Consider the following 23,456-nt stretch of genomic DNA (forward strand, 5'->3'; position numbering starts at 1 on the left):
TTGTCGTGCAGTCAACGGTGGCCACATTGAACATTTATAACATTTATCAAATTTCTGATTATTAAATAATTATCAAAAATAATTAATTACAAATTATTAAATTGATATCAAACATTATGAATAAACTTTGGAACTTCCTCTTTTCATTGGTATAAGGCTTGTTCATTTTGGATTTGTATCTGAATAAATATGAAGGTTTGAAAATGGGTCCGTCATTTAGAATAACCTTGTATTTTCATGGATGTGTCAAGTCTCAGAACATATGATTCAGTATGACATAGTCATTTAAAATCACATACAGACAGAAAAGTGAACCTTATTATGAATTATGTACCATTGTATAACAATTACATAAATACTGTTAAATTCATCAGTTTTGAAGGAATGCTATTGTGAATTAAAAAACATGGAAAGGATTATTAATGATAAAAAAAGCATGGATGACTGCTGTGTGTGAGATGAGTAAAAGAATGGACCCATAAAATTACACACCAATATCCTCAACATCGGCTTTCTGCAGAATCCTTGAACATATTCTCAGTCTGAAAAAAATTAATTTCCTTGAGTTTTAAAGTCATCTGTCCACAAATCAGCATTGTTTTAGAAAGCATTGCTCAAGTGAAACTCAGCTTGCCCTTTTCTCACATGATGGCTTGTAAACCATGGAGGAAGAGCAATAGGTAGATTTCATATTCCTAAATTTCTGAAAAGCAATTGCTATGGCGCCCAGTACCCCACTGCAGATTGTTAAGGGGCGCTAGAAAGCCCTATCTTTCCTATGTTAAAATAGCACTTATAAATTGCATGTTTTCTCAGAAAGTATTTTAGCTAGGAAGTTGAAATTTTTACAAGTTATTTATTGTAGTATTGGCTACAACTTAACACAGAGATTTTTAAAAATTTGAATTCAGTTGTTAGAGATTAATTTTTTCTGTTGTAATGAAAATTTGCTACTTTTGTGCCATTTTGTGTTTATAATTTCAACAGTATACAGGTTTTTTTGGAAAAAGTCTGTGTTAAGCTACATAGAAGGGACCATGTAACATTTCCTGAAAATTTGAAGCAAATTGGTTTGTTAGATACTGAGAAAACATGTAATTTGTATGAAAAATAAAACTTCTGGGAATCGAGTGACAAAGTTTTGGATTACCTTTTCAATCCAGGTCCATGGGATGGATTCATCTTCTGCAAACTCCTCCTCCAGCTTCCTCTTTGTCCTCCTCCTGTTTACTTTGACTTGTATTTCTGGGCTATCTGCAGCCCTGTCAGCAGCCCGAAGATGTTCCTTGTCTAAAGCAAGCATTGTTCATATGATGTTGAAACCTATCTTCATTTCCATATTTCAAAATACTGTGCACCCTACAACATTGACATCATTGAAAGTAGCAACACCATCATACACATCAAAGTAAAGTGTTTCTACTTCAGCAAACAGTCTTGGGGATTCTTGACCGTATAACACTATCTACACTTTCATTAGCGTTTTGAGTTTTTTCATTAAGTCTCTGAAAATTACCGCATCAGACAGACTATGTTTATGAGTGTACACTTCACCAGTTAGCAATTCCTTGGTGCACCTGAACCAACTGTTTTCTCCTTTGGAGCACAATTAATGATGGGGACTTTCATCGGCTGAAAAAGTATGAAAACAGGGAGCCTAAATTGCCTTCTCCATTCCAACGACACTGTGTGTGTTTTGCCTAATAGCCATTCCATAATAGTTCTGTATTTTGTCGATTATACTGTCAGTTAATCTTCAGTTCCCTTCAACCCTTTACCATCACTGAGTTCTTGTTTTTTGTACGAAGCTTTCAGTTGCCGAAGTAGTGATCCCATTATTTTCTGTATGTGTCCAATACACTCAAATTTCACACTGAAACATCACCACCACGGGACTTCAGTTTTTGAATATGTTTGAAACTTCTAGAATCACCGTCATCAAGGTAATTCATATATCTCAGTTTATCATAAGCAACAGAATGTTGAAATATACTAGCAACACCAGCCACTTCCATTCCTCCACTCCTGCTACTATTGTTAGCTGTACAATTGTTTTCATGTATGGACATCTACAATATGTAGATATTACTGCTACATCTAAAACATTCTCAGTATGCATACTGGTGGCAGATACTACACCAGGAAGATATGTCTGTCCTCGTTTATTCCTGGTCAAGCCTCTATTACGACTGTATCCTATTACTGCCTCTTCACAGCTTCCTTCATACATTCTATACAGACATCTTCTACTTTAGACCTTATAAATCTTATAGTTCACACACTTGGTTGAGGAATTTTGAAGATTTTACAAGCCACAGGAAACTGCAGCTGCATTAGCATCCTTACTAGTAGATTTTGCTATCATCTCCCTCATTTGGAGTTGCTGCAACACCGTTCCAAAAGAAGATCTTCTATGAACACTTACCATACTTCAATTCCAAGTCCTACGTGATTTTTTTTTATAGGTGTTTTTTTTTCCAAACTGACTTCACTACACTGAATCCATCTTACACGGTTTGCAAAAATTCCGTTGAGAACCGACACATCGTATATTTCATTCACATTTGATTCACCCATAAAACATTCATACTTTTCACTAACTGAACCAAGCTTCCTCTGAAGTGCTTTCTTTCTCACTTCCATTGCAGTGGTCAGGTGTACCAGCAAGGTTAGGTTCACACACTTGGTTATCGTCTTTATTGTTTATGGTAATAACACCTACCCTTGAATTTCCAACATCTCTCCTTTTCTTAAAAGCCTTCAGAGGATTTCTAGCCACTTTACATTTACCCATGATTATCCTTCAATAAAATGAAACTTAAATGAACAGAATTCACTATGAATATTTTCATTAAAAAAGAGTAAATAAACATGAAACACATGACGATCGAGCAAGCGATTTACATCACAACTATCACAAGTTAGCCACAACAGTTGTTTTGTAACACTTATTTCTCTCACATCACTAAAATGTACATGATGAGCATGTAGATTCACGAGTACAACATTTGACAGCAGTTTAACAGTGTCCCAGTAGGTAAAGTCCACGCAGAACATATTTCAAAAATATTTTAAAAATAGTTATAGTCTTCTGAGTTCAACCATGGTCCACTTCATAACTGGAAAGTAGGAAGCAGAAAGTTGTCCTTCAGTATCAGCAAACAGGGAAGAGGTTTGAACCTGACTGGGGTCTGTAAAATGGGAGGGGGGTGGGGGTGTTCCAGAGGATCCTGTTCGGAATCCATTCCTTTTCTTGATATACATCAGTGATTTGCCACTAAACATGACAGATGACACAAAAATTTTTCTTTTTACAGATGACACAAGTGTTATTGGGAAACATGTGGAACATAAAATAAATGGTGTGGGTAATGGAGCAGCCAGTAAGATCAGCACATGGCTTCCAGAGAGCATATTAATGCTTAAATGCAAGAAAACACAATGTATATTGTTTTGTGGAACCCTTATAAAAGCAAAATTTTATTGTGCCGAACTGGTCATTCAGTGAAGACAACCATTTTAAATTTTGCGGACCATTTTAAATTTTGCGGACCATTTTAAATTTTGCGGACCATTTTAAATTCTTTGGGCTGGGGGTACATGGGAGACTTCTGTGAAAGTATCACTTTCAAGATCTTATGCGGAAACTGAATACTGCTATCTTCAGCATAAGAATAATTTTCTCTGACATTGAAGTGCAAGGGCTTATGTATTTTGAGTACTTTTGATTCAGGAAAATGTGGTCTAACTGATCAGCAGTGTCAGTTTATGAACCTCATGTAGGCCTTTCTTCAGGTGTTTCGGAGTTCTCACTCTGCTGCCCCTGTACATACATTCCATCATGGGGTTTCAGAAGACTCAGTCAGAAGAAACTGCCACATTCTTTCAGTGAACACTAGATAGAAAAACAATGTGCACTTTAACGACACTTCCTTAACAATATAAATGTGTAGACTATTCAGCAGATTTCATTTTCAGTAGACTTCCAGAAGAAATGAAAAAAAAAAAAAAGTGATAAACCCCAACTGTTCAAATGGAAGCTGAAAGGTTTCCCCATGGCGAAATCCTTCTATTCTCTACAGGAGTTCCATGCAGTAGTTGAGAACTTTTCTCTGTAGTGTGTTACTTATTTGTATACTCCCTTACAAGTTTTCCATGTTTTATTAATTATTTAATTTGTAAAGTTTCTAATGAACGTTCTGCAAGCTATTCACTGACTCATTCCATGACCAAGCAGTGCTGGCTTGCAGGGTCACATGGAACCTGGTAAATAAATAAATAAGTAAATGAATTTCTTTGAAAATATTGGACACCACAAACTGTCATGAAGCCACAGTCACAAAAAGAATGAAATTTTTAGTTACATAATTAGTTTCAACACACTGATTCATCATTTTAAAATGTAATCACAAACCTGGAAAACTGATATAATAATTGCAACCATACTTCTTCAAATATTACATAAAATACACTAAAACCAGTGAACTGAAGCAAAGACAGTAGAAACGGGTCACAATACATAATGATGATTTTTTTGTTGATCAGTCATTTTGCACCTTAATGCAGTGTAGATGAAAACTGCATTGTGATGAAAGGCATTATACACTCATGCATTACATCCTGCAGCAATGCAATAATTAATTTGTAAGTAAAAGCTCACACGTCGTAATCTTAAAATGTGCAGCTAGCCCAAAATTAGAACACAGCACGCAATCATACTGTGTTCTGCTAAAGAAATCTTACAGACATGATGCACTCCCAAATGGGAGTGCATCGTCTTTGTATCCCAAAAAAGGCACCATAACTTTTCAGGTCAGCAGGACTGTTTCTGTCTTTGTTGTGGATTTGTTAGAAGAAATCCATTGCTTTGATTGTTGCCTGGCGTATAAAGGTAATTCTAGATCTCATAACAGTGACAACTAGATGGAAAAAGTCCTTTGTACCTTTCTTGGATTGCTCCAAATACAGCATTGAAACTGAAAAATAAATAAATACACACACTCACACATTTGTCATCCACCATCAGCAAGACAGTTATGACACCTATTATGGTTACAATTTTTTCATCCCCCAACTTATCACATAAAATATTAGTTACCCATCCTGTCGACACACTTACTGCCTCTGCTACGCCACAAGTTTAGGTTTGATGATTAGTAAGGATTGTGTTGTGCAATTTTTCTGTGATTCGTTCGGTAACACATCTGGTGATCTTCAACACAAGCTGGTGTTGGACCAAGTTTAAATATTTCTGAAACAATATTTAACTGAAGTTACTGTTGTCAAAGGATCGCCGAAAACAGCATCCAATTTCACTTTTATCTCATACTACATCTTAACATATAAACCAAGCATCATTTTAGTTTTAGCTGGTCTAACAGATGGCAGCACACAACAGTAACTCCAAATTGCTTTAGAAATGTCATCTGTCTTCAAACATGGGTACTTGCTGAACCATCCTTACATGAAGGCCTAGAGTACGTTACCCACCTTTTGAGTGCTAAGCAGTGAGGAGCAAGAATGCTGATGATTGTTAGCACAGAAATAGCTTGACTGTTCAGGGAGGAGTTAATGATGGAACTTTTTTTAAAAAAAATTTCACATTGGCCGAAATATCATTTGTGTTGTAGATTTGTATATTTGAGTTTTCTATAAGGTTATGTGGTATCATGTGAACCAAAGCTGATTGATTATGGGATGAATCGCGCACGCACACTGCCATTGTCTCGGTCACTTTTTCTGCACCATGCCACTGTGTACTATCTTCCGGTATTTTATTTTTCTGTCCCTTTCTCACTGCCACTGTTTCTTCTTCTCTCAGTGTAAAAAAGCACAAATACCGGGTGGCACACGAAATGTTACCATTTTATTTTTGAATATAAACTTTATTGTCAATACAATCTGAAAGGATCATATACTACAATGAAGAGCCGTCGATGGAGATTTGTTCTAACTCAGCACATGCTCAATATGTCCACCATTTCGTTTCCTAAGCTCCTTCAAACAAACGCTGAAGTTAGTGAGTACCCTACGGCACATGTCTTCCGGTATTTCACTGCAAGCTTGAAGAATAAGTCTTCTGAGCTCCATTAAATCATGTGGATGTATCGGTAAAGTTTTTTCCTTTAGGTACCCACAAAGAAAAAGTCGCATGGATTGAGGTCTGGACTATTGGGGGGCCAATTTTGTCCGTCATTGAAGCAACCTGGAAACTTGAGTGAAATGATCTGCATGTCGAACTGCTCGTGTAAAAAATCCAGCACAGTGTTTGCAGTATGTGGCCTTGCTCCATCTTGCGTGAACCACTGTGTGTTGAAGGGCAAGGCAGTAGCAAGAAGCTGTGGAATTTAATGGAACTCAGAAGACTTATTCTTCAAGCTTGCAGTGAAATTAAGGAAGACATGTGCCATAGGGTAATCACTAACTTCAGTGTTCGTTTGAAGGAAGTTAGGAAATGAAATGGTGGACATACTGAGCATGTGCTGAGTTAGAACAAATCTCAATGGACGGCTCTTCATTGTAGTATATGTTCCTTTCAGATTGTATTGACAATAAAGTTTATATTCAAAAACAAAATGGTAACACATTTCGTGCGCCACCCTGTATGTTGGTGTGCTAAGATTTTTGGCAATTTTTTAAAGGTGCTGTGGAAGGTAGATTGAGGCAGCTGGTTACCCCACTTTTCAGTCAGTGTGATTTAAACAGGAGTATATTTGCCTTTTTTGTTCTGATATAAGCATTTTTCTGCGAGTTCCCCTCCTTTTCCCTGCTACAACATAGCACGTCACCCCTTTGAAAAGAACATGATGGGTCAGTAAAATTTTGATAGTTTACTTATGTGAAATTGAAATAACACACAACTAATTTTACACTTCAGACTAAATTATGTGTTTCGGTACTACAAAAGGGGGTTCACAGAACCTTCTGATAAGACACTTTACAGCATATTTCTCCATGCTATGTCAATAAACTACTTTTTTGCCTCACACTGGATTTTATGTGCATATTTTTTGCATACAAGTAGGATAAATTTGAACCTCTGTGTCTCGGAAATGGATAGAGATATCAGTAAAATTTTCAAGTTTGAGTGAAGTTGGGTTCTTAGAATATTTTGCAAAAATTACGGCCATTTGCTGTGCGTAGCTGCCTTGGAATCTGCGGCTCTGTTTTGATACCCAAAAACTGTGTCTTTGGTGTGTTTCTCAATAATGGATAAAGATTTGTGAAAATGGGAAGATGGCACTTGTTGATAAATGCCTGGAGAATATAATGCTAAATTGGAGCAATTTGCTGTAGTTATTTATTGTTTATATTTCACATCACACCAGATTTCATATGCATATTTTAAGTGTACATGTAAGATAACTTTGATCCAACATAGACCATATCAAATGCAGAAAGAACCAACTGATTTGCTCCATTTACCTAAGTAGGTGGAAATGTGTAATACTTGTACTTTGACGATTTACTGTAGGTTAGTGACATTAAGATGATCCTTCTGTTGTGTTCACAAATGGTCCCTAGCCAAAGGGTTACCCAAAACACTTACCCCTAACTTTCTATCATCAGAAGAGCCAAAGATATGAGCCCTGAAGACTTCGGTTTTTATGCATTGCATTGTATTTTGGAACATACTAGGTACCATATGCTGTCAAAATCTGACCAATACAGCGGACAACATATTGCAGTGCAATGCTGTCAACTGCAGCAAGGAGCTTCCCTACAGGACAAAAGGAGTATGCCACAAAGGAGCCCTTGAACTTAGCTTTAGGAAGCCTGCTGAAAGTGGAAGCCGGTAGAATAGTGCATCTTCTCTCTGCGCAGTGGTTAAAGAATTAGTGTCAAATTCCAAATAATTTTTCCAACTAGCATTTGATGCGAGAATGTGGCAGTTCCTTTTGAGGGAGTACATATCATTAACCAGAAATCCTCCAGGGGAGTGCATGTGCAAGGGAGACAGAGTAAGCATTCTAAGATGCTGGAACAGCAGCAATGGATAGAAACATTTTAAAGAAGAAAACACTAATCTTAGATTTTTGAATAAAATGTTCCTATTTCAGTAAGCAAAGAATGGTTTCTCCTTCATCTTTGTCTTCCTTCATTCTCACAGCAGATGAGTGAAAAGTACACCTTAACCTGGTATTTGTGAACACCATATGCTCTTCATTATCTAAATTTCTCCAATCTCCAGAATGAGACTTTCACTCTGCTGGTCCGGCACACAGTTTTAATCTGCCAGCAAGTTTCATATCAGCACACACTCCACTGCAGAGTGAAAATCTCATCCTGGAAACATCCCCCAGGCTGTGGCTAAGCCATGTCTCCACAATATCCTTTCTTTCAGGAGTGCTAGTCCTGTAAGGTTCGCAGGAGAGCTTCTGTAAAGTTTGGAAGGTAGGAGATGAGGTACTGGCGGAAGTAAAGCTGTGAGGACAGGATGTGAGTCGTGCTTGGGTAGCTCAGATGGTAGAGCACTTGCCCGCAGAAGGCAAAGGTCTCGAGTTCGACTCTCGGTCCGGCACACAGTTTTAATCAGCCAGGAAGTTTCATATCAGCGCACACTCCACTGCAGAGTGAAAATCTCAATCTGTATTTGTTTTGTAATCTCCATGGTATTTTATGACTACTTATGGTCAATAGTCAGGGATCAATTAATTTTGTGTGTTCTTAAAGGTTTGTAACAGCTGATGTCTTGCAAAACCTTGAATCAGATCTATAAAAACGCTAAAGTGGATGTCAGCAGTATGAAGTAGTGAAATTAGTTAGGTAAGGCCCTCAGTTTGTAATGCATAACCAAATGCAAGCAGTAGTCACCACAATTACATGCATTTTTCTACGTTTTTGAATGGGGAAAAACATTTCGTTGACACTGAAAAAGTGTAAATAATTTTATTTATGCTGCTGTTGTTATTTACAGGCTAAAGACTGATTTGGTACAGGTCACAACACTAGTTTCAAATAACTTCCGGGAATCCAGCCAGGTAACACTTTCAGCGACCGCCGATATTTCGGCGGGAGAACACCCTGCCATTTTCAAGGCAAACTGCAACGGACAGGCGGCGTACATGCAAATTTAATACCTCGGTTCTCTGACAGAAGCTGGAAAGACACACACACACACACACACACACACACACACACACACACACACACACACAAACACACACACTGAACACTAGTGCCACCAAAGATGACCAAAGTCAGAGCTATCGATAGTGAGACTATGAATTCGCAGGTGAGGCAACATTGACTCTGTTCCTCTGTTTTTTGACATGGGAGAGAGCCGGATTCCAAACAGAGTTTAAACAGAAACCTCCATCCCTGTTAACGAGGTTGCTCGCTAATTTAATCTCAACTGTCTCCCTAATGACACTGTCCCAATAGCTGGACATGCATGCCAATATCTCGGTGTTATTATATAACATGGGGTGACCAGTATCCAAGCAATGTTCGGCAATAGCAGATCTATTTGGCTGCTGTAATCGTGTGTGCCGTTTATGCTCAGTACATCTGTCCTCCACGGTCCTGATAGTTTGACCAATATATGCCATGCCGCAGCTACAAGGAATACGATATACACCCGCCTTACGCAGTCCAAGATCATCCTTAACGGAACTCAAAAGTGCTCTAATTTTAGATGGAGGTCGGAAAACACATTTCACATCGTATTTCCGTAAAATACAACCGATCTTATTGGACGTGTTTCCTACGTAAGGCAAAAAGGCAGTAGACTTAGGTGTTGACTCAGAATTATCATCAATCACCCAATGTACAGTTGGTCGATAGCGCAACGCACGTTCAGTCTGTCTATCACTATAACCATTTTGACGAAATGTAACTTCAAGATGAGACAGCTCAGCTGGCAAAGTCTCAGCGTCAGAAACGACATGTGCCCTGTGTACCAAGGTACGAAGTACCCCTTCACGCTGAGCTGAATGGTGACAACTATTAGCTTGTAAGTACAAGTCAGTGTGAGTACGTTTCCTGTAGACTGTATGTCCCAATGATCCATCATCCTTCCTCCTAACCAACACGTCGAGAAAGGGAAGGCAACCATCCTCTTCCACCTCCATCGTAAAACGTATATTCGGGTGGATCGAGTTCAGATGTTCTAGAAAGACATTCAAATTCTCCCTACCGTAAGGCCAAACAACGAAGGTATCGTCAACGTATCTAAAGAAACAGGCGGGTTTTAAAGGCGCCGACTCCAATGCACGTTCCTCGAAGTCTTCCATAAATAAATTTGCGGTCACAGGAGACAACGGACTACCCATCGCAACTCCATCTGTCTGCTCGTAATACTGGTCATTAAATAAAAAGTAAGTGGATGTCAACACATGCCTAAAGAGATTAGTTAAATCAGCACCAAACCTGGCTTCAATTAACCGCAACGAATCAGACAGAGGAACACGAGTGAAGAGAGAGACCACATCGAAACTCACTAAAATATCAGAGTCATTCAGCCTCAGTCCCTCCAAACGACGTAAAAAATCAGCCGAGTTCCTGATATGATGATCACACCGTCCTACTTGTGGACTCAACAGAGAAGCAAGATGCTTGGATACACAATATGTCGGAGCGCCAATGTTACTCACTATAGGACGGAAAGGAACCCCTTCCTTATGAACCTTTGGAAGGCCATATAACCTAGGGGGAACGGCACTATAGGTGTTAAGCCTCTTGATTGTGTCCTGCGACAAACCACTTTTCTTCAGGAGGCTGTTGGTCTTTCTCTCAACACTTTTCGTGGGGTCAGCATCGATTACAGCAGCCAAATAGATCTGCTATTGCCGAACATTGTTTGGATACTGGTCACCCCATGTTATATAATAACACCGAGATATTGGCATGCATGTCCAGCTATTGGGACAGTGTGATTAGGGAGGCAGTTGAGATTAAATTAGCGAGCAACCTCGTTAACAGGGATGGAGGTTTCTGTTTAAACTCTGTTTGGAATCCGGCTCTCTCCCTTGTCAAAAAACGGAGGAACAGAGTCAATGCTGCCTCACCTGCGAATTCATAGTCTCACTATCGATAGCTCTGACTTTGGTCGTCTTCGGTGGGGCACTAGTGTTCAGTGTGTGTGTGTGTGTGTGTGTGTGTGTGTGTGTGTGTGTGTGTGTGTGTGTGTGTGTACCTGGCTGAATTCCCGGAAGTTATTTGAAAGTTGTATACGCCAGGAGAAACTCAGGTCTCACAACACTAGTTGTCCACTACAGGTCTCTTCATCTCTGGCATAACTGTGTCCACTTGATGCTGCTCACTGTATTCTAGCAGTGGTCTTCCTCAACAATTTTTCTCACTAACACTTTTCTCCATTACCAACTTGACAATTCCTTGATGTCTTGAGATGTGTTCTGTCCTACTTTTAGTCAGGTTGGTCCATAAATTTCTTTTCTCCTATAATTAGATCTGGTTTATCTTCATTACTTATTTCACCAACCCATCTAATATTCAACATTTTTTTGTAGCACCACAATTTAAACTCTTCTATTCTCTTCTTGTCTGACTTGTTTATTGTCCACATTTCACTTCCATACAAGGCTACACTCCAGAAAAAATCTACAAAAAAGAAAAAAGTAGATATTTGACGTTAAAAACTTTTTATCTTTCAGAAATACTTTTATTGCTGTTACAGGCAGCATTTTATATCCTCTGTACTTCTGCCATCATCAGTTATTTGGCTTGTCAAATAGCAAAACTCGTGTATTTCCTAATGTAATTCCCTAAGCTCTACCTGATTTAATGAGACTGCATTCCATTACCCTGGTCTTACCTTTATTTATATTTCTCTTATAACGGTTTTCTAATGCTGAGAAACTGAGCAAGGTGGCACAGTGGTTAGCACACTGGACTCACATGTTGGAGGACGATGGTTCAATCCCGCATCCGGCCTTCCTGATTTAGGTTTTCCGAGATCTCTTCAGGCAAATGCCAGGATGGTTCCTGTGAAAAGGTCACAGTCGACTTCCTTACCCATCCGTCCCTAATCCGATGAGACCGATGGCCTCGCAGTTTGGTCTCCTCCCCCAAAACAACCCAACTCCTCATGCTGAGAAATTGGAAGGAGCAGTCTGTTTTACTTAGCTAAGACTTTCTAAAGCCAAGATTGCATAAATATTTATTTTTTCAAACAACCAGATTGACAGACTTTGCTGTCATCTTTAGGTCTCCAAAAATTTAAGTTATAAAATGTGATCATTTTGAGTTGGACCTCACACCAAGTTGTCATGTAGATAAAATGTTGCACTTAATATAAAGGTTTGTCATAATTAAACATTTAAAATCAAGAAGCACCTTGTGCACAAGGCCTTGTACCTTATACGTAGCACTGACATGATTGTTACATCATTAAAAAAAAACACAGTATACAATAAAATGCACTCTAGCACATATGTTAATGTTAGCAGGACATATTCTAATCATCCTTTTAAATCCTCTTATAAGCTCTTCTCAGGACACTATCAATTGTTAAACTGCTCCTTAAAGTCCATTTCCATATATGACAGAATTACAGTATATCGGCATATCTCATACATTAATTGTATTTGAAAGGAAGAAATAAAGTTTCCAGAATACATAATTCTTGCATTTGACTCTGAACATCAATTGGGATTTTGGAAACAGTCTGAGTTCCATAAACCAAAGAGTGACAATAATAGAAAGTACTGTATAAACAGACTTCCAGAATTGTGTCAATCAAAAGTAAAATTTAGTTTACATTTATATTTAGAATGTCACGTCATTGTTTTGTGTAACAGGTAGAGAGTGCAAAAGTAGAAACGCAGGAACCTGAACTGAGGCGGCTCCTGCACCTGACGACAGAAGACCTGCGGTTTGCAGATTATGTTGTGCGACAAGTGTCAGAGGATCGGCACGATGTCTTCCTGGATGGTGTCGGGTGGGAGGGGGGTGACGAGTGGATACGGGCACAGTTCCGTGCCTACCTACTTTGCCTTCTGCGCACGTCTCTCTTGCAGGGTAGGTAACATCTTACTGAAGGGTAACTATGTGCAGCTATTGCTGGAATGTCATCTTTTCATTAAATTTCACAGTTTGTGATGGTTTTCAGAAATAATAAATTTAATTTTCAGTAACCTATACCTTTTACTGGCACATTTCCTATAGTAAGCAGATCAGTGAACAATTGCCTAAAACCTAACACACATAGCAGAGTTATAGTTCATGCAAAAATGATTCTTGTTCAGGATTCTGGCCTGTGAAGTCACAAAGGATTTTACTAAATCCAAACAAATTCCAGTTCACTGGTTGGAAAGTACTATCCGTTGTCAAAAAAGTTATGCGCTACTTACACTCTACCGTATTGTGGTCCTGTATGCAGGTGTCTCTCCCAAGAGCCATCAGGTGCATTTTCTCCGATGCTTTGGTAGATACTTGCAATTTCGATTTTGCAATGTTTAGCTAGAGTCAGCCCAAACAAATACTGCTCACAATGTCTTTCGTGTGATGCCCGGTGCTGTAGTGAAGAATTTTTTTTGCTTCCTTTACAAACAAAATTATTGTTAAAGTGGAATTTTACGTGCTTGTTCAATATAGTGGTCCAGGTTAGTCTAGTGTGATATTTGTTTCAACCACATGAATTAACAGGTACAGTACAACAAGAAAAATAACTAGTACTCCAGCAGCGACAGCACCGCTGTGGCCTGCGCTGACTGCTATCGCCATGCAGCAGTGCTGCTGTCCAGTCACTCTTGGAGGTCTGGTTATTCTTCTTGTTGTACTGTACCTGTTAATTCATGTGGTTGAAACAAATATCACACTAGACTAATCTGCACCACTGTATTGAACAAGCAGGTAAAATTCCACTTTAAAAATCTTTTTGTTTGTAACAAGAAACAAACAGATGCTTTCCGTCCACACCATGCATTCTCTAAAAGACTTGATGAGCTGCGTTTGTTTGGGAAGACTCCAGCTACACACTGCAAAAACAAAATTGCAGTTATCTGCAGAAACACCAGAGAAAATGCACCTGACAACTCTTAGGGGAGAGACCGTGTATAGTCTTAAATTGCAGTGTACTTAAGAAATTACTTCATATATTTTGTAAACAGATTTCATACAGGTTATGCTAATTTTGATTAACAACATAATACAGTCAACATGTTTCAAACAATGGAAAGCCCAGGATGGAATAACAGTATGCAATAGATAGTGCTTCCCAACACATAGAGGAGGCATTGAATCACAAAAAGGCACAATGAAAAGAATACTAGAAATAGCAAAAATCATTCCTGTGAAGCAGAACTCGCACACATGCAAACAACAACAACAACAACAACAGTAACAGTTCTCACTCACATAACTACTGTCTCTGAGTGCTAAGGCCCAACTGTGTCTGACGTAAGCAGTAGCTATCTTCTGGGGGAGATAGTGGGGGTAAGGAGTTGGCCTGTGATGGGGAGGGGGAGGGATAGCAGGATAAGGGTGGCGAAGATACTAGTGCTGCCTGTGGGAGCATGCCGGGACAGGGTGGGGCTAGGTTAGAGCTGCTACTTGCAGGCTGTCCTGGGAGGGGGAGAACTTGTAGGTGTGTTGGCAGGATAGAAGGTGTATGTACTTATATATTGGTTTTGAGGCAGGAGGAAGGGAATATGCACGTGGAGGACAAGGGTTAGCAAAGGTTGAGGCCTGGGGGGGTTACGGGAATGAAGGATACATTTCAGCAAGAATTCTAACTGTGCAATTCAGAAAAGCTGATATTGGCTCAGGCTCCTACATAGTTGTTACAGCAAAGCACATCATCTTCAGCAACTGGGTGGCTCAGCTATCCTCGGCCACAGTTAGGTGTTGACCATTCGTGTAATATACATCGTCCTGCCACCACTGCTGCAGTCCTGCCACCACTGCTGCAGTCCTGTCACTGGCATCTCCTACCCCATAGAAAGCAGAGCCACCTGTGAAACCAGCCATATGATCTACAGACTCAGCTGCAACCATTGTACGTTACTCTATATAGTTATCACTACCAACAAGCAATCTATGCACATGAATGGCCACCGTCAAACTATGGCAGAGACCCAGCTGGACCATACCATTGCACCCAGCACAATGTGCTCCACTTTACCAACTGCCTCACAGCTTGTGCCACCTGGATTCTTTCCACCAATACCAGCTTTCCTGAATGTGCAGCTGGGAACTCTCTTTGCAACATATCCATTCTTTGCTTTCTTCCTTCCTTCCTGCCTTCCTTCCTCTAACCCCCTGGCATTGGCCTCTGCCAGTCCCTATCCTCCACCTGCCTGTCCCCTTCCAATGCTCCCAGTCCAGTACACACACACACACACACACACACACACACACACACACACACACACACACACACACACACACACACCTTCTATCCCATCAGTGCACCTACAAATCATTTCTTCTTCTCTACTTCTCCCCCTGCCTTCCCAACCCCCCACTCTCACCTCCACCCCCACCCCCTATCCTCAGAATAGTCTCCAGATGCTACACATAGCAGCTTTTTCCTGTCCCCACCACGTCCTGGCAGGCTCCCACAGGCAGCACTAGCAACTTCCCGCACCCCTATCCTGCTATCTCTCCCCTCTCCATTCCAAGCAGCCTTCTTACCCTCACCAATCACCCCCAGGAGATTGCTGTTCTGTCAGATGCAGTTGCAGTTGGGCATTAGCACCCAGAGACTGTAGCTATGAGTGTGTGAGTTGTTGTTGTTTGTGTGTAAGAGCTTTACTTCGGAGGGATGATTTTACCCAAAAGATTTTATATTTCTAGAATTCTCTCCATTGTACCTGTATGCAACTCAGTGCTGCCTCTGTTTGGTTAGTAACACCCTATCCTTTCCATGTTGCTGATTAACATGTTTTCTTATATATCTCAGTAATTCATATGCTTTTTTGAAATGCCAGTTACGCCTTACTTGTTTGGAGTGGAATTTAAGCAATGCCCCTTGAAACTGAAATAACTTTAAAGCTGTTGCATGTTAGTAAAATCAAATAATTTTCTTTGACAATTAGGAAATTGTACCTTATATCTGTATAGATAAGTTCTGCAGCATTTTTTTTAATGATCAGAATCATGATCATCATCCATCATCATCACTGTTTCTACTCCTAAAGACAGAGAGCAGTTGCAGGTGACATCTCTGTCAGCTTTTCTGGTCCTTCCGTAACTGTTGCCCTTTTACCTCAGATTTTGAGGTCAGTGAGGGAAAGCTTCTCTCCCTTGCCACAGTGTCTTCCCCTCAGTCTCTTCCCTGACACATTTTGTTCTGAGTAGGCCTGGGGGTCACTGCAGAGAGCCAACCTCTGCACCACTGCAATCGCTCCAGTGTTACAGTCTCCAGCAGTCTTCGTTTTTCCTCATTCCTTATTTTATCTGGTGTGTTTTCCCTTTTTTTCCCCCTGCAGGGAAGGCCAGAGCAACACCATTTCTATTGTGTGGGGACAATTCTTATTCAGTACAGTTACTATTCTGTCCAATAAATGTTGCTGCTTTAGTCCATATGGTAGTGTAGGTACGAGGGACATTTTGAGCTGGCTGATCTTAGAACCTAGCAGAAATTTTCCAATCCTGTGTATCTATTGTAGCATATGGCACAGTTTGAAAGCTTTCAGTATTCTGTTTCCATTCTCTTAACACATTATGCCCTCTGTGAGGAAACAATGTTACCGAAGTACTAAAAGTTGTCTAACATACTTGTCTTCTCATCTGCAACTCTTAGAGACTGTTTTACAGTTTGTATTCTACAACAAATCACTTGTCATGGTGTTGCAGATTTTATGGCCAATTTTTCTGAATTCTTTTATATCTAAATCTACAGCTATGTGAAAACTCCACAAGCTACTGCACAGTATGTGGTCACACAGTACATCAAATCGGTACTATCAGCTTTCTTTCTTACTCAATTGCTTTAAGAGCATCTTGTACATCCTTATGAAGACTGTTGATATTTGTCTCTCTTCCCTCCATGTTGTCTTTGCTGAGTCTAAATGCCAGCTCAATTGTGAAGAGTTTTGGTTGGCTCCAGTTATTCTCCTGCCACTTGGAAAATCTTTGTGTGTACAGAATACAGGCGTTCAGTGCTGCAGTATATACCCTCTCCAAGAAAGGCCTTAGTGGCCACCTCCTGGTTCCTCTAGGCACTTGGTCCTTACCACTTCCTGCAATAGCTTCTCTGTCTGCCATGACTTGCTCAGCATTTCCACCTAGTTAGCAGTCTATCGGTAATTGACACAGTTGGTTCGGCATCCGGTAGCTGCCAACTCAGAACTTGGATGAATTTTTAGTGTCTACCGGGGATACTATCCTGGGGCGTAACAGAAGTGTGGAATTGTAGATTTTGCATCCATAAGATAACAGAGTTCAACTTTTTTAGTTAGTGTACTTGTTCCTGTCACCTTTTTTAAATAATGGAGTTAAGACTCACTGTTTCCAGTCAATGGGTATGCATTTTGTTTCCAATTTCTGTTAAGAATACAATCTTGGACAGGCAACTGTTATCAGAAAGATATGTATTCATTATTTTCTTATCGTTACCAGTACTTAGAATAAAAGATAATTGTCTGTGTTTATGCTAATAGTACAGTGTGCTCCATGCTCTCATCAGCCATTTGAGATGGCCCAGTTCTTAAGATGAGATATGATACATTGGACCAGATGTTATGTTCAAAATGTTGTAAAGTTAGTGCCACTCGACTTTTGGTGGTTCACTGGAAAATTCTAGCCCTGTCTTAGAACAGCACATTTCCAATGTTTTCATCTTCTTCCTTATTATCTTCTGATAGTTCATCCAATGTCGGGAAATGATCATATGGTATCGATGGGCGGGAGTACCCACCTGGAGGAGTCTGACTGCCAATTTGCAAGTCTTTTTTCAGCTGACCCTGCACTGGGCCATTTAGGTTTCGATGATGATGATATGGTGATGAGGACAACACAACACTAAGTCTCCACACAGAGAAAATCTCTTAAGCCGGCAGGAATCAAACCTCGGCCTGCTGCATGGAAGTCAGATGCACTGACCCCTCAGCTTGAGGGGGCAGACACCCAGTGATGTAATATGGTCTTTGTTGAGCGGTTCCATATGGTCATCCAATTCATTGTCAATGTCCCACTCATTTTCGTTGGTGTTGCAACTGAAATTGTCTAGAATTTCCAATATCTCCTCCCTAAATGATCCATTGGGCATTATTACTAGCATCTTCATATTCTTGTGGGGCAGCGATTATTCCATAAAATTTCGGATGTGCAGCTGCATAAATTTATGCAGCTGCAAGCCCAAAATTTTATGGGATATTCTTACTATCAGTTGAAATCTGATCTCTTGGGATTCCAACTCAACAGTGAACATATAATTCAACTACACAGTAGTAATCACAAACAGTAGAAAATGGAATATGTTATTTGGGCTAAACAATGTATGTGTGGTAAAACTCAACTGTGGAAAAATTGAGTAGTAACGATAATTGAGAAAAATATTTTCTACAACTTCGTTTTTGACAAATAAGACATTTGAAACCAAGCGGTGTAGTCTCACACCATCCCCCCCTCCCCCATCCTAATATACCTCACCAATAACGACTATAAAAACAGAAGAATTGGGTCAGTCGTGAGTGTGAATACAGTTTCAATCATTTCAGGATGAAGTCTCAAAATCACAGGTATATAGCTCTTCGGGCAAAATTATTATGTGGAAAATATTAACGTGAGGTAGTCGTAATGCACCGCTAGGTAATGCATGGGTTAATGATGTTTTGAAAATGTATTTGTCTCACAAGTGTGTGTGTGTGCGCGTGTGTATGTGTAGAGAGAGAGAGAGAGAGAGAGAGAGAGAGAGAGAGAGAGAGCGCACTTAATGTTATTACTGTACTGTATGTGTATTCTATTGTTTCAGATGGAAGCCGGGAAATTGAACATTTTAATGCAAGTTTCATGTCAGCATGGAAAGATACGCACAATTATAAAATGTGGGTCAGTTCTGACCATTCTGCTATATGGGATGTGAACCCAGGCCATCCGTTTGCTGGACAACTTTCAGTTTCAGACATGAAGCTAAGACTGTCACAGTTAGTATTACAAGAGAATGATTTTATGTTATTCTTCATTTAGAAAGTGACTCAAGTGAAAATCACAATGTTGTGATTCACCAAGGTTTACAAGCTAGTCTAGTGTAAAGAAGCTGGTTACGAAGAGTGCTCTTTGATGTTTAGAGGCTGAGAAATGTCTTAAGACTTGGACTTTTTGATAATTGTTTATTTGTGTCACTGTGCATCCTGTTGTAAAGCTGACAATGAATTCAGGAAAAAAAGATTGTAGCATTTTCCGCAACATATCTTGGGCTTAGCATTTTCCAGCAGCATGCTTTTTTAAATTTTTTCTGACCATTTTTTTTCAATTCCTGTTTTCTTTTATAAAAATAATTCTTTACTGTATAGTATGTATTATTTAAGAAGTAAACTTTAACTGATTTTATAAACTTGTTGGATTGAGTTATTTATTTAATTTTATTCAGCAGTTTTTATATAGTTTGATTCCCTTGTAGAAAATACTGTTTTTAAACTTTTTAAAATTTCACTTGCTAGACGTATGTTGAGTCGTGCTCTTGTTTCATGTGAATGAATAGAGCTGTTAGTGTAATAATTACTGATGGATTGATCAATGTACTAACATGGTGCTGTTAGAATCCCCAACACTTTAAACAGAGTTTTACAGTCAGCCCAGTTATTGATTTCAGTTGTTATTCATTTGGCACTTTTCTGTATTTAGACACTGTGACCACAGTTTGTGCACTTGAACCCCAAAATTAAAACAATACCATCACCAAGGACTGAGTGCACATAGGAATAATATGTGACTGAGACACTTGCTTTTACACACTGCTTTTAGGAATCTAAGGGCATAACATGCTATTGACATTATCTTCAGTAGTATCTTTGTGTGCTCATTTGATTTCAACTTAGTCAATATTCATCCCTAAAATTTTGTGTGTTAGACAACTCATGGAATTGTCATCTACGTCTAATGTGAAAGTATCAATATAATAGAGGGAAACATTCCACGTGGGAAAAATTATATATAAAAACAAAGATGAGGTGACTTACCGAACGAAAGCACTGGCAGGTCGATAGACACACAAACATACACACAAAATTCAAGCTTTCGCAACAAACTGTTGCCTCATCAGGAAAGAGGGAAGGAGAGGGAAAGACGAAAGGATGTAGGTTTTAAGGGAGAGGGTAAGGAGTCATTCCAATCCCGGGAGAGGAAAGACTTACCTTAGGGGGAAAAAAGGACGGGTATACACTCGCGCTCGCGCGCGCGCGCCCACACACACACACACACACACACACACACACACACCCATCCACTCATATAAAGAAATATGTCTGCTTGTGCCTGTATATGAGTGGATGGATATGTGTGTGTGTGCGAGTGTATACCCGTCATTTTTTCCCCCTAAGGTAAGTCTTTCCTCTCCCGGGATTGGAATGACTCCTTACCCTCTCCCTTAAAACCCACATCCTTTCGTCTTTCCCTCTCCTTCCCTCTTTCCTGATGAGGCAACAGTTTGTTGCGAAAGCTTGAATTTTGTGTGTATGTTTGTGTTTGTTTGTGTGTCTATCGACCTGCCAGCGCTTTCGTTCGGTAAGTCACCTCATCTTTGTTTTTATATATAATGTGAAAGTATTATTTTCCCACTGCAGACTGATATCAGTGCTGTTTGTTTTCTTTATGTTCAGTGTTAATTGAACATTGACTTGTTGTAAGCATCCCTGAGGGTTTCATTTTTGTTCTTTACCAAGAATTTTGATGTGTTATCTGTAATTGCAGTGTTGCTGTCATCAATGAAGAGAATGTTTTCTCCATGCATAACATTATCTAGAAACTCTTTGATATATGTATTTCAGAGCAGAGATATTCAAGTGGTTCATTTCTGTTACAGTACATTCTCCCATACAGCCACAGTGACAGTGTTGAAATTCTCAGATTACCTATTGTGTCTGTTACAGATTTTAGATGCTAGAATGTATGTTCTTTGAAACAAAAAGATTATACCATCCCAGTAGTTACTTATATGTCATCATTCTTTGGACCTGCAAAACATAACAGTGCAATTACATATACTCATTGGACTATGGGAAAACAGCAGAATCAAAGTGTTTGAAATGTGGTGGTACTGAGGGATGCTAAAGAATAATTTGACATATATGAAATGAGTTTTCAGCAGAATTGGGGGGAGAGATACAGTGTATGGAAACATTATGGATGGATGACATTAAATGTAACCATAAAAATACCTTTCTTCTTGTCCTTAAAATTTCAGTTATTTAGGACAAATTCAAGACTGTTTGTTACCTATCAGTGTAATAAGTAATCTCAGAATTGTCTTGCAACTGGTTATGTGTTATTCGCCTTGCCATCAACACATTTATTCCTTGGAAGCATTTGCAGCTGCAGCTTATTAAAAGCTTCAGATGGACAGGCTCTTACTTGCAGCTGGAGTGTATTCATTTGTTTGGTAACAGTTAAGAGGAGCTGGGTACTGCAGAGTACTGAGTAGTTCCGCTCCACAAGCACCACCATTACTTCTGTGCGGAAATCCGTTGGTTCTTTGCGGAAGTTGTGATACATTTACAGTTCAGAGCAAGTTGAGCGCTCTTTGCTGTAGCTCTGTACATGTGTCTTACGCGAATATAGCATGTATAGCAAAATGAAATTTAATTATTTTACAGTCCCTTTTGTGTGGTTCTCAACAGTGAATAAAATACAAAAGTCTAGTTACTTGTGGGGATGATGTTCTCTAAGGCACAAAAGAAACAAGAGTGCATAGTGTAATATATGTGGTCAAACATTATGTTTCGGAACCGCTGTGAATAATGTGAGAGAGCATTTGAAGAGAAGATATCAGACCGTAAATTTATAAGTTCACGGTCAAAGTGCAGCAACTGAATCATCAAGTACATCAAATGCTGTTTGCAACAATACAATCCACAGTCTCAAAACTCGTATACAAACATTATCGTTGCCAGTCACATTTCAGTGATGTCATTCTGAAAAGAAAAAAGTGGGGAGGGAGGGGGGGGGGGGGGAGGGGGGTGAAACACTGCTGATAGTGAAAAAACTGTTCCTAGCTTAGGGAACTATTAGTTCCTTCCTCAGGTTGGAAAAGAGTATAGGTTGTAGGTTGGGTAGGTTACTGATCACACACTTTAACTTGGCCCCTGTGTGGAGGGAAAGCATGTGATTGGCTCGTAGCACATTGGCTGCCGGGATGAGCCCTGCCTCCTCCTCTCAGCGCAGCCAGCTTACAGCTTATAAAAGAAATAAATGTGTAGTAGGTTAATGCATTGCAGAAGTCACACAAAAGGAAGCATTACTCCAACATCGAGTAATTGAAAATGGAATCTTATTGCTAGAAAATAACTACTACATCTGAAAACTGTAAGGTGTTGATAGTTAGAAGTACTTCCATTATTATTTTCCATGACCATCTAAGATTGGTAATGAGTGTAAACATTCTGGAACTGCACAAAGTCAGCCAACATCCACCGATTAGGAAACGGCTGAGTTAAAGTGTGTGATAGTAGATAAGGAAGGGCAGGCCATGATGATGCCAAGATGAGAGGAACCCTCCTGTTGTGATGGTGAAGGGAATATTCATAATGTGTTTCCAGCTTGTATCAGTTGTTAAAGATGAAAGGTTTTTGTCGATAGCTTGAATCCAGCATATTGTTTGCCGAGCGGGAAAGCAATTTGTGGAAATATACGAGGATTTTTTTTTTAAACTCCACTCTGTTTTGCTACAGTGTTTATTTGGCAGAAATAAATGAAAATGATTTCTGAGCAAGTCTATCTTCCTGATAATGATGTGATTATAAGCACTGAATCTCATTCTGCTAGATGCTTTGAAAGAAGCTAGACTTATAATACAGAAGATAAAATCAGTGGGTAATTATTTCAAGCTGAGTACGTCAGGCACAAGAAACTTACTGGAGTTAAGAGAAAGCTGGATTGGAACCAAAAAACACCCATTTAAGCTAATTCAACTTATATTTAGCAACTCAAAAAACTGAGGGGTGCTGTGAAAATATTTGTGGTGCTAATAAACAGATATTCCAGTTGTATTGGTGGAATAGTGAATAGTGTGCAAAGAACTGAGTGAAATGTTGATACAAAAGAAGTAACTGTGTAGATGATCAGAGAACAGTATGGGACTAATAGTCAGAATCTTGTAGATGTTTGCAAGAAAATATAAAATTAAAACTTCTCTCCAGTGCCGCGGAATGCATATAGTCAGTTACACAAAGGATTGTTCATACAAATCAGAGACTAAATGTAATAAAACAGTTGTGATGTCTGTGGTGATGAGGAAATGAAATAACTAAACCAAGAAGAAACTGTCAGTTTATACACTGGACAGTTTTGATGTAATGAGATGCTATATTACTGGGGACAGTCTTAAAACTATT

At 39.4% G+C, this 23,456-nt stretch overlaps 1 protein-coding gene across 1 annotated transcript in view; it reads left to right on the forward strand.

Annotated features, from left to right (window-relative positions):
- The window catches only part of LOC124606373 (late secretory pathway protein AVL9 homolog), a 91,372-nt gene that overhangs the window by 51,510 nt on the left and 16,406 nt on the right, over window positions 1-23,456 (forward strand). Inside the window, exons 7-8 of the mRNA XM_047138357.1 lie at window positions 12,762-12,981; window positions 18,881-19,052. Of these exons, the coding sequence (XP_046994313.1) occupies window positions 12,762-12,981; window positions 18,881-19,052 (392 nt within the window). The remainder of the gene's footprint in view (window positions 1-12,761; window positions 12,982-18,880; window positions 19,053-23,456) is intronic.

The sequence above is a fragment of the Schistocerca americana genome, chromosome 3 (genome assembly GCF_021461395.2).
Source record: "Schistocerca americana isolate TAMUIC-IGC-003095 chromosome 3, iqSchAmer2.1, whole genome shotgun sequence".
Lineage (NCBI taxonomy): Eukaryota > Metazoa > Arthropoda > Insecta > Orthoptera > Acrididae > Schistocerca > Schistocerca americana.